Genomic DNA, 14674 nt, shown 5'->3' on the forward strand with positions numbered 1-14674 from the left:
ATGCAGAAAACTAAAGTTACATGGGTCAGAAAAGCAGGAAAGCATGGTGCATAGATCCCCTGCTAGGGCAGCAACCTGCTCTGAAACTGGCTAATCTCATTTGCATCCACACAGGGCATTTCTGAGCTATTCAATGCTACAGTCAACAGGGAAGAATTAAAATCCTAGAACCCAGTACAGAGGCTACTTAGCCTGTCAAAAAGCTAACAGAATGTGAGGAACCATTAAAAAGGGATAGCTAGTAAGACAGAAAATATAATGCCACTATATAAATCCACAGTACATGCACACCTTGAATGCTGTGTGCAGTTCAGGTCCCTTTTTCTCAAAAAAAGATATTAGAATTGCAAAAAACACAGAGAAGGGCTACAAAAATGATTAGGCATATGGAACAGCTTCCCTCCGAGGAGAGATTAAAGACTGGGACTGTTCAGTTTAGAAAAGAGCTGAATAAGGGGGAATGAGAGAGGTCTATAAAATCATGAATGGTGTGGAGAAAGTGAAGAAGGAAGTGTTATTTCCCCAGTCACATAACACAAGAACCAGGGGTCACCCAATGAAATTAATATGCTGCAGGTTTTAAACAAAGATCAGGGAGTACTTCTTCACACAATGCACAGTCAGCTTATGGAACTTGTTGCCAGGGGATGTTGTGAAATGGGTTGAAGAAAGAATTAAATAAGTTCATGGAGGATAGGTCCATCAACAGTTAGTAGCCAAGATGGTTAGGAATGCAACCCCATGCTCTGGGTCTCTCAACTTCTGAGTGCCAGAAGCTAGGACTGGACGACAGGGGGTGGGTCCCTCAATAAATTGCCATAGATGGACCATTGGTCTGACCCAGCATGGCCAGTCTTATGTTCTCAACAAACAACAGCAGAGGCTGCAGGGAAGAAGTGTGCGCGTGCGTGCGTGCGCGCGCGTGCGTACAGCTCATGACTAGTGGCAAGAGGATCCAGTGGCTTACTCTGTTTGGCTGAGTCAGAAGACTCCAAGTGTTACGCAAGAAAACAGACACCCACCCCCAGTGATACCAATGCAAAGGGACATGAACCACGGCAGGGAACTGGTCATAAGAGGAGGGCAAATAAAACAAAGCCAGTTAGAAACACATCCATGGCAGGAAGCTAGGGATAGAAGGGGTGAGGCTGCTGAAGCCAGGAGGGGAGGGAGAAATCAAGCAGGGTAAGGGGACTGCAGAGAGGCTGACAATCCCATCCCCATATGGGTCATGGTGGGAATGACCCAGGAACTTCAGCTCCACAAAACAGACCTCTACCACTTGATCTGAACATGTCACTCTGCTAGCTAGTAGCAGTAGGAGGCTGCTACCCGCTTTGTGCACCAGCCATTAGAAAAGTGCACAAAGACCCACACTCTCTAGTGTACAGCACATTCACAGCAGTCTCTACCAGAAAGGATGATCCCTGTTTCCAACCCACCTTAGTTAGGTGCTAGGTCTCACTGAAGAATCTAAATCACCAGGGCTGAGGAGTGTGTCCCAGCACAATGAAGGGATTGGAAATGAAATGACTAAGCTGCTCTTGGTGGGGGAGGGGAGGGAAGAGAGCTCACTTTGGGTCTAGTTTTGAAGGAGGGTGGGGTGATAGTAGAAGCAACACAGCTGAAAGCCTCTATGCAGGACCCGGAAATGGGGGCAAAACAACAGTGGTTATATACCACCTAGCTAACCTGGCCATGGGTCCGACACTGAGCTTTCCCCTCTCCTGCCCATGCCCACCACATCACTGGGGTTGGTGGCATCCAGATTGCTGACCTAGCAAGTGGCTGCAGTAGAAGAGAATTACATCTGTACCAAATGGTAACCTGCATTTGGTTTTGATTTGTTTTTGTGCCTCTCCTTCATTTTGTGTGCTGTGTTGAAAAGCCAGCCTGATCTCGACAAGGCTAGTCTATTTTAGACACTGCTCTGCCAGGGATTGGCATGGGACACCCCAGAAATAATTATCAATGACTGAACAATCAAGGCCCATCAACTTTGGATGATTCAAAGCCGGGCCCAGCTCAGGGGCCAATGGGTCTCGCATGGCATTTGAATTTCCTAGTCTGGGCACATGGTCAAAAAGAGACTAGGTTTAAGGGGAGTGCTCCCTGAGAAAGGGGGCTGCCCACTGCCACACTTCACAAGACCAAGCTTGAGGGAAAGAAAGCAGGAGGGACTCTTGCCTTGTCTTGGACACTGAACAAAACTCAGACTCGTGGAGTAAGAGAGATCAGACTGGATGGCAGCTCAGGACTGTGGTTTTTGCACAGATCTGTAACACTCCACTGCTTTAAGAGTAAAAGTGTCTGTGTTTAGGAAATCACTTTGCTAAGCTGTGTTCCTTGCTTACCTCACGTTGTCCCTGAAGGGGTTAGTCAATCAGCCCAGCGCACCCACAGCAAGGTAGATTCTTGAGGGAATGTGTACAAGCAATTGGGGGCTGAGGTGCTGGTTTTGGTGTCTAAGGTGGCTGGGCTGCAGAGTCCCACACCCAAAGAAAGATGGCAGACATGGAAGCCACACCTGGGAGAGTGTCCTAGAGACCCAGAGCCAGGAACAGTGACACAGCTCTGCCCAGACTCACCTGAGTGACAAGCATGTGGGATCCAGCAGCTGAATTCACTCACAACAGAGTGGTGTCCTTCCAGAGGGGGGTTGGGCCAGGCTGTGGATAGGGATGTAAGGTGGCTTTTAATCCCCTGGACTCCTACCTCATCCATGCCACTGCCCTGAGGTTCCCATCAGCCCCTTGCTCCATCCTCCTGCTCTGAACTCCCACATTAGCCTGGGGCTCTATTACTTTCTCTTTCTCGGTCTCCCCTCCGCTGCTTTGACCATGGCAAGTTCTGTATGTCAGAAACACTGATCCATGGAGCAGCACTGGAAGCCAACATGCTGGGGCGAATCCCCTGGCCTGCCCAGCTTCCATTTGCGTCCCCTTCATGTTTTGGTGTCCCCGGGCCCTGAAGCAAGGTGCCAAGAGGAGGAGGGCAGACCCCTGAGGATACAGAGAAGCAGAGCTCAGGGGTTGGGTCAGTCCCACCCCTGGTTTTATTTGTAGGTCCAGCAGGCAGTGGCCCAGCCTTGGCCCTTGCACAGTTCCTTGTGTTTAAGGAAGCAGTTCTGTACACGGAATTTGCGCCCACAGTCCTCGCATGAGTATAGGTTCCCATCATGGGTCTTCATGTGCTCCGTTAGGTGGTGTTTCAGCTTGAACTTCTTGTTGCAGACAGAACAGCCGAAGGGGCGCAAGCTGAAGGTCAGCATGATATGCCGGTCGCGCTTGGGCTTGACAGCAAAGCGCTTGCCACACAAGCAGCCAAACTTTTTTCCATCAGGTGCTGCCACAATTTTGACTGGTGCGTGCACCACTTGGCCATGCACCGCGTGGGCGATGATCTCATTGCCGTGTAGGTCCACTGGCTTCCAGGAGCTCTGGGGGAAGCCGGCCTCATCTGAGGAGAGGGACTGGGCCTTGATGGTGAAGCCAGGGGCAGTGATGGAAGAGGTGGCGGCTCCGGTGGCTGCAGCAGGGATTATGTAGCTGACTTCACTGTTTGGCTGGAACTCTGCCTGGCACAGGCCCTGAACCTCAGCCATGCCCAGCGCCCGCCCCTGTGCCAGCGACTTGAGGAAGCTAGCTTCACCTGCTGCACTCACGCCACCTCCCAGAGCCGCCACTGCTGCCTCCTCAGGATCAAAGTGCTCCTGCTTGATGTAGAAGATCTTGGGGTGGTCACGGGGGCCATGGAAGGCACTGTCCAGCTCCCCTGATGATGGCCCCTTGGAGCCACCTCTGCCACTACGTTCTTCACTTTCCTCCAGTACAATCTTCACTGCCTTGTCCATTGAGCCACTGCAGATCTGGGCCTGATGCTCCTCCTCCTCCTCTTCCTCCTCCTCCTCTTCCTGCGACACTCGGATCTTCATCACTTCGTTGTCAGGGCAGCCTGGCACTGCCCAGCCTGATGACACCCCACTATGCCCAGGCCCCTCTGAGCTGCCGCCCCCTGGCTCCCCATCATCCTTCACTGCAAAATAGTTGCTGCTACTGGGGGACTGGCTCTCACTTGCCCGGCTGGACCAGGGCCGGCAGGGGCCCCCTTCTAGCTCTTTAAGGATCTCAGAGCACTGGTCCACCACCTGCCACATCTGCAGCCCACTGGCCACTAGCAGGTGACTGGGCAATGCCTCCATCAGCAGTTTGAGGCGGCCAGAATAGATGAGCTGTAGCAAGTTCTCAAAAGCCTCAGGCTCAATGACACTGGGAAGCACAATGCAGTTGGTGTCATTGAGAAGCAGCTTGTCATGGAAATAGGGCGAGGAGGCAGCCAGCACACTCTTGTGAGCCTGGAAGACCCGGCCCTGCACGTGGATGGAGATGTCACAGAACTTGCCCTCCAAGCGGTGCTTGTTGAGTGATTCTAGCAGCACCGTAGCATAGTGCGGGAACTCAATCTGGATGCTGCGGGTCTCAGGCTCCATGGCACTGCCTGCCCAGGGCAGGTCACTGCAATGGGAGAAATGAAGTGAAAGATGCTGGAGCCCAGAGAAGAACTGCAAGGGGAGGTGCAAAACGAGGGGAAGGGCTGGAGCCCAAAGCCTGCTGCAGGAGAAAAATGTCAGTGCAGGAGAACAAATGGGGTGCTGGGGCCCAGAGAAACACCCTCCACTACAACCCCCCTTTCCATGGCATCGCCTGTTGTAGGAGAGTGACAATGCTAGCAAGGTGCTGGGGTGACTTAGGTGAGGGATGGTGCAGGACAGTTGGGAGAAAGCACTCTGGGTTTTCTTACTAAGGCTTCAACCCTCCCACCCCCATTCTGGGGTCACAGAGACCAGGGCGGGGGGGGGGGGGAGCAGAATGAGTCCAGGCCACGGTCCTGGGAGCAGGATCAGGGACCCTCACACCCACAATATGAACCTCTGCCCCACGGCAGTCTCCCATGGAAACCCCTTACGCCTCTGCCCCACAGCGCACATTGGCCAGCTTGATTGCCCCATAGAGCACACCGTGTGCCCACCCCACAGCACCTGCGCCAGCCCCATGGCTGGACACGCCTCCCCCGCTCCCCCATGTGGGGCTGCAGCTCAGGGAGGGGTAAACCCAGCTCTTACCTGCCAGACTGTTGTGCAGTAGAGCGAGTCCCTCCCAGCAGCAAGGTCTGCCCCCTGGGCCCACCGAGAGCGAACCCTGCGAACCCGGGGCCGGGCCCTCACCACCCACCGCCCGGGCCAACGGAGAGCGAACCCAGGGAAACCCCGCCCCTCACGACCATCACCTCCCCCCGGCCAACCAAAAGCGAACTCTGGGAAATCCCGTCCCACCACCCGCCGGGCCAACCGAGAGCGAACCCTGGGAAACCCCGCCCCTCAGTCCCCCACCGCCTGGGCCAACCAAGCGCAAACCCTGGGGGGCTACCGCCTACTCTAGCTGGGTCACCCAGGCAACCACGGCAGGATGACACTCACTATAGTGGCCAACCAAAAGCGCCCCCCCCCCCCCCGAGTCCCCTCAGCACGGGCCAACCAACTATCCCAGAGAAAGGGAGGGCGCGAAGAAGAGCCCCCGAAAACCCTGCCCCGGCCAATCAAGAACTAACCCTGGGGAACCGACTCAGCCAACCAGCGCTTACGCCTGAGACACGCCCTGGCACCGGCTAACGCAGGCCAGACACCGGCCATCCAGCGTCGCCGCCAATTGGCGAGAGCCCGATCTCCCTTCAGCCAATCACAGCGCAGCCTCTCTAGTAGCCAGCGTCTGACTGGTGATCAGGCTGCCCGGCCCCCATTTTCATTCTGCGTTCTGATTGGCCACAGAAGGGCGCATTCTCTGATTGGCAGGCAGGACCCGTCCACGCTAGGCCTGGCGAGTCTGGAGGGTCTCCCACCCCGCCCGAGGCGCAGCGCGGCCCCTGCTCCGAGTCCGCCCCTCCCCCCGTGTCCCCGCGGCCCAGCCAAGGCGGCGTAAAAGACAATCGCCGTTTATTAAACGTTCCCGGCGGCACCACACACTCCAGGGATCAACCGGACAGAAAATGAACGGGGAGGGAGAGAGGCGCCCGGGCGCCCGACGCGGCGTCGGGCCGGCGCTCGACCTGAGCTCCCGTCCCGTCCCGTGCCGTGCCGTGCCCCGCTCCCCCGGGGCGGGGCTATGTACAGAGCTGAGGTCCCGGAGTCTATGTACAGTACAAATCCGGTGGTAATTACAGCGCCCAGCCGGGGGGCGGCGCGGCCGGGCCGGGCCGGGGGGTGCGGGGCAATCTCACATATGTACAAACTTGTATAGACTGAACCGAAGGTATAAATATCACGGCGCCGCCCGAGTCGCCGCGCTCTGGGGCAAGGCGGGACGGGCAGAGTCCTTACAAAAGAAATATGGACCGGGGCGGGGGGCGGGGCGGGCTGAGTAAGGGCGAGTCGTGGCCTCGCCAGAGTCTGAAATAGAGACACAGAAACAGCAAAGAAACACCCAGTACAATCACTGCGCTGAACACATTCACCCAGCAGCTCAGACCATAGCACGACGGTGAATAGCCACAAGATCCCCTCCAGCTCTCCGTGCTCAGGTGGGACAGGCGCTCCCCGCCCCGGTGCCCTGCACGCGCCGGCGGGTGGGCAGAGAAATGGCTTCTTAATTAGTGTGTTGGTTGTTCCCTCCCCCACCAACCCTAGACTGGGGGGAGGGTCTGAGAACAGGAAGGAAGGAAGGAAGGAAAGAAAGAAAAAGCCCCTCCCTCACTGCCCCCCAGAAAAAAAAATGTCTAGCTAACCATTTCCATAGAGACTGGGGGAGGGGGGGCTGAGCAGGCAAAGCCCTTATCAGAGTATAGAGAGCACAGAGAGCAGAGGGAGGGGGTGGTGAGATCCCAGTGCTGGCACCAGGCAGGGATGGCAGAGGGAGGGGGCAAACCTCAGCACTGCCCCTGCCAAGGCAAGAAAGAAGAGGTAGTCTCCCCCTTGGCCAGGGCAATGGTGTGGGGGCAGCCATGCTTTACAGGGGAATGAGGCTGGCATGTGATGGGTGGGGCAAAGTACTTGGTAGTCCACAACCCACACACATTTTCAACCCTGACCCCAACCACTGCTAGAGGGAAAAGCGAGAGAAATATTGGAACTAAGAACTAAAGCCCCCCATAGTGAACCTCTACCTCCCCCCGGGGAATCTCTCTGCCCCGGGGAGCTGGAGGCAGGCAGAGACCCTCCACATGCAGGTCCCCCTCAGTCAAAACAGGGAAATGGGGACAGCTTTGTCTCAAGCTGCCTCCATTTTAGGGTTGCCAACTCTCCAGAATTGTCCTGGAGTCTCCAGGAATTAAAGATTAAGTTTTCATTAAAGATTATGTCATGTGATGAAACCTCCAAGAATACTTCCAACCAAAACTGGCCCCCCGAGCTGCCTCCCCCATGCCTCCTGGGGGCAGGCTGGCAGGGAGATTACTCCCTACTCCCTCCCATAAGCACACACCAGAAAAGCAGGGGGCAATACAATAAAATGGCTGCCAGGGAGGAGGAGACCACTCCTGAGAAATACGATTCCAAAGGGGGAAGAGGTAATGTCCCAATTTCCTCCAGGGGGAGGAGGGGTAGGGGTGTCAGCCCCGCTTCCCTCAGAGAGGAAGGGGTATAAGATTGTCATCTGTGTTCTGCTATAAAACACCCTGAAGTTGAGTTCAAAGCATCAAGCTGTCCCCGAGGACAGTGCAGATGGAGGGAAGGGCTGGTTCAAGGGGGCAGGAGTGGGGGGCGCTGGTGCAAGGGAAGGGGGCGGAGAAGGTGCCCCCCACTGCAGGTTTATTTGCTTGGGTGGGGCACTGTGTCCCTGCCAGGGTCTCTGCTGCTCCCGCCGAGCTGCGGGCTGGGGGCGCCCCCCCATCTCCCCCGTGCCACGTCTCGCGGGGGCAGTGGCTAGTGCTCAGCAGCGGTGTTGCGGAACTCTCCATTTTCCGTGATCTGGAGTCGCGGGGGCGGAGGCGGTGGCTGGGCGGGCAGGATCCCGTTCCATGGCTGGGCCAAGGCGCCGCTCAAACGCGGGTTTGCTGTACCCATGGCGGAAAGCTGCCTCTCCTGCAACACAGACACAGAGCAAAGGCTTATTTATTAACGTTACGGGGGCACAGCCGCTCACACTGCAGCCCCACCTCCAGTGCCCCCAGACCAGCACCCCAGACACCTACCCAGATGGCAACCCTTGCCCCAGCCCTCTTCCCCAGTGCCTAAATCCACCCAGGGAGCTCTACCCCAGGGCCCAGCATGAGCCAGGATCCCCCGGCACCAACAGCAGCGGTTTCTCCTGGGGGTTTGTGCCACCTGATTTCCCTAGTAAGAGGGGATGGCCCCAGGTTTTCTCTGGCCTGGCAGTTCATGGGGGCCTGCCATGTTAGCTAACACTGGACTCCAGCAATGCACCCCAAACACCAAAGAGTGGGACAAAGGGGAAAGGATTCCTATTGGTAAACTGGTTAACTCCTCCATTGTAATTAACTTCTCTTAGCACCCAACTAACAAACCCTGTGCTTATCCAGGCTAAAACCACTTTAAACAGTCTGGTTTATACACAGACCTAGCTAGGCCTTGTCTACCTTTCAAAGCTGTACCAATTTAACTATGCCATTTAGGGGTGATGACTTCTTACCAGTACATGTGTACCACTAGGACCCCAATGTGGACATAGCTATACTGAGATTAAGTCATAGGGAAGAATGTCAGGAGGTAGGTAGGGTGCTTGCCTGGGGTGCAGGAACCGTGTGGTCAATTCCCTGCTGTACTGCAGCTGTACTCTTAGCTGCAGTATGTCACTTCTGGCCAGCTTTCTGAACACATGACTCTGGCACCTACCTGGTTTGGCATTTCTGAAAATCCTACTAGGTGTCTATCTGCATCCTCAGGCACTAAATACTTTTCAAAATCTTGGACTCACCAGCAGCCCAGCTCTCGTTAAAGGCTCATCTACACCTGAAGGTTGTCCTGCTTTTACATCCTGGAGTGGTTAAAGCAGGACAACCTTGCTAGTGTGGACACAGTGATCCTGGTATGTAAAGGTGCTCCGAGCAGCCAGCCATTCCTGAACAGGAGTAAGCCAGAAGGGCATAAGGCACCTTTATCCCAGTCTATCTGTGTCCTCACCAGGGTGATATGGGTATGAGTCACCCCCGGCCCAGCACAGCTCTACAGGACAAACTGTCCAGACCCAGCCTCAGACTAAAGATGCTTTTCCAAACAGAGCTAGTGGAAGGCTTTGAATAAGCATGCAGTACCCAGGTCACCAGCTGGAGAGTGGCATGAGTTGGTCTGCTGGAGCCCAGAGCTGGTCTAGGTCGGGAAACAGGTAAAGCTACCCATCACAATGCTCTGTCCCTGCCTCTTGTTGCTGTGTAACAGCAATCCTGGGGATACTCAGCATGCTTACAGTTCACAGGCTCTTGAATGCATCACATTTCCCCAGCACTTTTTCAGTGGGAGGTCACTGGAGACAGGGCAAACCTGCCACAGCCCACTCACGCTAGGGACAAGTGGGGGAGACTCCACTGCCATGGGGGCCAGTGTGGGGGATAACCTCTTGCTTCCATTGTTCCCAGACTCCGGCCAGGTTGGGGGGATTGCAAATGAGGCCAATGCAGCTGCTGAGGCCATGACAAGGCACCCCATCTCAAGGCTGTGGGTCAGCGTACCACGCTGCTCTTGGGAATACTGTCTGGTCCCTGTGAAATCATGTTCTGTCTGCATCATCCCCTCCCCCCACGGCCCCACACCATCACCACCGAGAACAAAGTACGCCCCACGGACGCCCTCCCTATGCGGGCACTAACCTCTCGCACCTGCCGTCCGGCACCACCCGGGAGCATTCCGGGGCGCCCCCTTCTGGACGGTGGACTGTGCTGTCATCGCTGAGACCTGTGGCCCCTGACACACATGCTCACAGGACATGGACGCACACACATCCATGTTACACTGCATGTGCCCCCCCAAACACACGCACAAGATACACACACCCTCACTGCAGCTAGGCTCCTGAGGAGCCAGAATACCCAGAAATCAGAGTTATGGGAAAAATTCTCTGGAATTGGGGGTAGCTCAGGGCCGAGACCTCAGGATCCCACTCCTTCTCCCAGACTCCCTGGTTCTGTCCCCTGGGAGGTGAACCCCCCCACAACCAATTCAATAGGAGTTACAGGCTCCTGTGAAATGCGGTGTAGACAGACACAAGACAGGAGGGTGGAAACGAGACGGGTATGACACTGAGGGGTTAGCGCTGGGGAAGACGCTCAGAGACACTAACAAGACACTAACTGCCCTTGTCTGGTGAGAGACATTTCCCCCAATGTCTCTCCAATTTAACTCCCCAATCAGCCCCCACCCCAGCTATGATTTCTCCTCAGTCTCCCTCCCAGCACTGCTCCCCCAACCTTTCAAGGGAAGGGTGCTCATGTGCAAGATCTGGGCACCAAGGTTCAGTGCCCCTCAGAGAAATGCTGCTCTCAGCAGAAGCCTACTCTGTGCTGATGACATGGTGAAGCAAGAGCCCAAGGAAGAGATCCCCCCAGCACAGCAAAGGCACTCAAGCGCACAGGCTGCATGGCGACTCATCCCAGTCAGGTTCCTGGGCTACCCTGAAGAAAACACACCCCAGGCCAGGGTCAGATGAGCCCTGAATCAGGGAGCAGGAGGCGGGGAGGCAGACAGGGTGAGGACAGGCTCACAGGTGATGTTTTCTGAGAAACTCAAGTCCCCCGTTTATTCCTGACACACACATTTCTCCTTTGGTTCCTGACAAACTCCTGTGCTGCTAAACAATCCTGGTGCTGGTGCAGGACAGACCAGGGACCTGTCTAGCCTGTATCCTGTCTCTGCTAGTGGCCAGAGGAAGGTGTGAGGAGGTCTCGCTGGAGGCAGTGCAGAGAGGAGCACTCAAGCAGAGGGCACTGAGATGGAAGGGACCAGGGAAGATACTGGCCAAAATTGCTCATGTCCAACTGGCATCTTCCCCCACCCCTCTGTCACAACAGGGAACAAGACTCTGGGGAGATTGTGATACAACACCCAGACATTTCTGCCCCCTGGGGCTGGGTGCAGCCACCCAGAAAAGAGTTGGGCACTACAGGCTGTGCTCTGCTGTTCTCTTCTCAGCCACTGGCTGCCCTGTGATGGAATTGCTCAGCCTGAGCCCCGCAAATCCTGGAGGGAGGAGCGCCTCCAAAACTTGATGGAGGCAGCTAGCAGGACCGAGAGGCCTACGGGAAGGCCTGGAAAAAGGCAAAAGACCCCAAGAGGAGGGTGAGGGCAGACACTGGGGCTGAGTAGCATAGGTGGCAGACATCCCCAGTGCTGCCCCCAACAGAGACAGTGTCTACAGAAAGTCCTGACCAGGCTCCATGGTGCCAGGAAGAGGAAGGTTCAATTCGCCCCAGCCTAGTCTGGGCCTCTGGAGAGAGAGCTGGACCCTCAGCAGGGGGAGGGATAGAACCAACCAGACAACAGAGTTAATTGAACCTGAAGGGGGAGGAGAAGGTAGTTTGCTATTCTCTACAGGGAAGGGTGATATACAGAGAGGGGAAGGTGTGCGTGTGCAGATGGAGGGGTGGAGGGGGAGGAGAGGAAAGGACCCACCTGGTCTGCTACCGAACGGCGAGAGTCCCCCCGATCCCTCCACGTGACAAAAGCAGAGTCAGAGAGAGTTACCTGATGAAAAGCTAGGATGAAGAGGAGAGAAACAGACGGGTCAGGGCCCCAGCACTGGTGCCCCCCGGTGGGAGCACGGATCACCCCATCACTGGCTCCATCATCTCCCCAGAAAACGGGAGGGGGTCTACAGACCCAGGATGGAAGGGAGCCGGGAAGTGCTGGGGACAGCAAGGGGAATGGGCCTGGCAAAATCATGATTGAAGCTCCCTCCCTGACCCCTCCCTGCACCCACAGATCCAGGGCCAACATGACCCAACTCTGGGGCACACGGGGACGGCCAGGGGAAGGGGGGAGACATTCCTGCCGCTGGCTCGTGCTGGGGTTGCCAGATGAATGGTTGCTAGAGCTAGATAGCTACCTCAAAATCCTCACACACACACCCCCACCCTGTTTCTCTGCACAGATCCGTCGGATCCCAAATCCCCAGCCCCCACAGCCCTACACTAAAGCCTATTCGGTTACCACCTTTGTAGGATGCAAACAAGGGAAAACCATAGGAAAAATAAGGAACAATGCTTTATTTTAAAAGACATGGCAGGGAAGCACCATTTCCTTAGTATCTAATCTATTGGTCTGTCGAGTGTAGGCTGCTACTGCCCTCAAGGACACAATGCAAGTCTCGTAAGTGTCAATGTCCTCTTTGAAATGGTACTTATCAGTGTTAATAAATGTCAACATCTGAGAATAAGGGACAGGTGGCCACCCTTAGGGACAAAGCAATGAAATAAGAAACGATCCTTTCAAATAAGGTATGGGTGGCCACAAGCCCCCCACCGCCTGCCCAGTATCCCTGAAGTGACCCCTAAGCAACAAAATTGTCCAAGCTCAGAAGCGCTAAGAGCTGACTACTGAGCAGTCCTCATGCTTGCATGGCCTCTCACAGCCACACCTCAGGGCCCAGCACAAAGACCCATGGCCTCCTCTGAAGACCATGAATCCAGCTTCCTCAAGCCCAGGCCCATGGACTCCCCACAGACCCTGAGAGCCAGGCGCCACAGCCTTCTTTGGCTCCAGTCTCAACACAGGTCTCACTAGGCTCTTGAACCAGGCTGCCCAGCCTCCCCCGGCTCCAATCCCAGCTAGGGTTACCACTTCCAAGGTACAAAACAACCAAAACATCTGGGATGATCCTCCCACATTCATTAAACTGGCCAGCAGATAGTGTGCACTGAGTCCTTTGACAGACTTCCCAGGCTAGCTCCCTCAAATCAGGGACGATCCTGGACAGGGGTCAATCCTAAACCCAGCACAGGCCTCGCTAGGCCCCTGAGCCAGGCCCTGCAGTCTCCTCAGGCCCCAGTCCTAGCACATATTTCACTAGGACCTTGAGCCAGGCCCCACAGCCTCCTTGGGCCCCAGTCCCAGCACATACGTTGCTAGGCCCCAAAGCCGGGCCCCACAGCCTCCTTGGGCCCCAGTTCCAGCACAGGCCTCGCTAGGCCCCTGAGCCGGGCCCTGCAGTCTCCTCAGGCCCCAGTCCCAGCACAGGCCTTGCTAGGACTGTGAGCTGGGCCCCACAGCCTCCTTGGGCCCCAGTCCCAGCACACGCATTGTTAGGCCCCAAATCCGGGCCCCACAGCCTCCTTTGGCCCCAGTCCCAGCACACATGTTGCTAGGTCCCTGAGGCGGGCCCCGCAGTCTCTTTGAGCCCCAGTTCCAGCACAGGCCTCACTAGGCCCCTGAGCCACGCCCCACGGCCTCACAGGACTCCAAACACAAGGCCTGGCTTTGGGACGTGTTCTTCCCCTGCCTGTGTCCCTTGTTGCTTAGCCTACAAGGCCCATCTAAGCACTCAGGGTTTGAGTATCAGGGGTAATGGAGCAGCTCTGGGGGCTGGGAATCCATAGGGGGAGCTGTGGGAATGGGATTTTTGGAGGCATTATTGTGTCAGCTGTGGGTGATTACGGGGGTGCTCTATGAGGGGGAGGTTGGATTTCATTGGGAAAGTGAAGGGGTTGTTTGGGTGGATGATTGGGGAAGAAACAGAATTTTATTGTGGAAGTTGCTCAAAAGCCAGGAAGGGAGGGACAGGGATGGTGTTGTTTCTCATGGTGTCCAGATGGCATCTGCTCATCCTAAAACCCATGGACCCAAGAAGTCCCCACTGCACAGGGCCCCTCTCCACCCCATCCCTTGGAGGGGGCACTGAATCCCAGGCCTGCTCTGAGAGTATGTAAGCAGGCACTAGCCCCCTCACCCCCTGAGCACCCTAATCCTATGTCCCCAAGAGGCAAACACCCCTGTCTAGGGCTAACACGGTGCTAGTTCTCCCAGTCCAGCCATTTGTCCACCTCTCCCAGCTCTAGGCCTCTCCCTCTGGTGATCTCTCCTGGTCCTAACCCTATGCTGGTCAGTTTGTCTGTGTCCCCCAGCTCTAACCCTCATGTATCCATCCACCTCTCCCAGCCCTACTCCGACCCTCCAGTGTGTCCATCAATCTGGCGGTCTCCTCAGAACTAGCTCTGCCCCTGGTCCATCCGTCCGTTTCCCCCAGCACTAGCCGTGCCCTTGGGATAGACAGCAGACAAGATGGGATGGGAAATGGAGACACGGAAAAGAAAAATGACATTGTAATTTCCACCTGAGCGTCGAGCAGGCGTTTCCGGGGTTCGGAGACGTCGTGGGCGGCCGAGTGATCCCTGCGCAGCTCCTCCTCCACCAGCATCAACCTGCAGGGACAGGCTTCACTGGAGTCAATCCGGGCTCCCGCGGGGGGGGAGGCCAAGGGTCCCTGACAACTAATGCCCAGGGGGGCAGGGGACAGATGGAGCAAGTCCCTGGGAGGAGGGGGGGCGGAGGCCACGGCAGGTACCTGGGGGATGGGATGGGAAGCAGCTCCTAGAGGAACTGTTCCCTCCCTGCCCTGGGTTCAAGATCTCTGAGGGGATCCCCCAGGGTCCTCTGACCCCCTCCCCATAGCCCCTATGCATGCTGGGCACTGCATGATCCCCTCAGCATGTGCCGGGGACCCCATGACCCCCATCTCCC

The 14674-nt window shown here is 56.2% G+C and overlaps 2 protein-coding genes across 4 annotated transcripts in view; both read right to left on the reverse strand.

Moving 5' to 3' along the window:
- Positions 1–1007: 1007 nt before the first annotated feature.
- On the reverse strand, positions 1008–5849 carry ZBTB9 (zinc finger and BTB domain containing 9). Its single transcript, XM_067546951.1, has 2 exons — positions 5123–5849; positions 1008–4514 (listed from the first exon to the last, which is right to left on the reverse strand). Exon 2 carries the CDS (start codon positions 4487–4489, stop codon positions 3056–3058), a length of 1434 nt encoding a protein of 477 aa, XP_067403052.1. The 5' UTR covers positions 4490–4514; positions 5123–5849; the 3' UTR covers positions 1008–3055.
- Positions 5850–5972: 123 nt separating this feature from the next.
- Positions 5973–14674, reverse strand: part of SYNGAP1 (synaptic Ras GTPase activating protein 1) — a 46673-nt gene continuing 37971 nt past the window's right edge. For 2 of the 3 annotated variants that reach the window (XM_067546948.1, XM_067546950.1), the window contains 3 exons: positions 14268–14368; positions 11612–11694; positions 5973–8071 (listed from right to left, as the gene is read on the reverse strand). In XM_067546948.1, coding sequence (XP_067403049.1) covers positions 7913–8071; positions 11612–11694; positions 14268–14368 — 343 coding nt within the window. In that variant the 3' untranslated portion in view covers positions 5973–7912. The remainder of the gene's footprint in view (positions 8072–11611; positions 11695–14267; positions 14369–14674) is intronic. The other variant, XM_067546949.1, reaches the window with a different exon arrangement.

This window comes from Emydura macquarii, unplaced genomic scaffold, assembly GCF_026122565.2.
Source record: "Emydura macquarii macquarii isolate MOO-44397 ecotype Brisbane River unplaced genomic scaffold, CSIRO-AGI_Emac_v2 contig_1209, whole genome shotgun sequence".
In the NCBI taxonomy this organism is placed as follows: domain Eukaryota; kingdom Metazoa; phylum Chordata; order Testudines; family Chelidae; genus Emydura; species Emydura macquarii.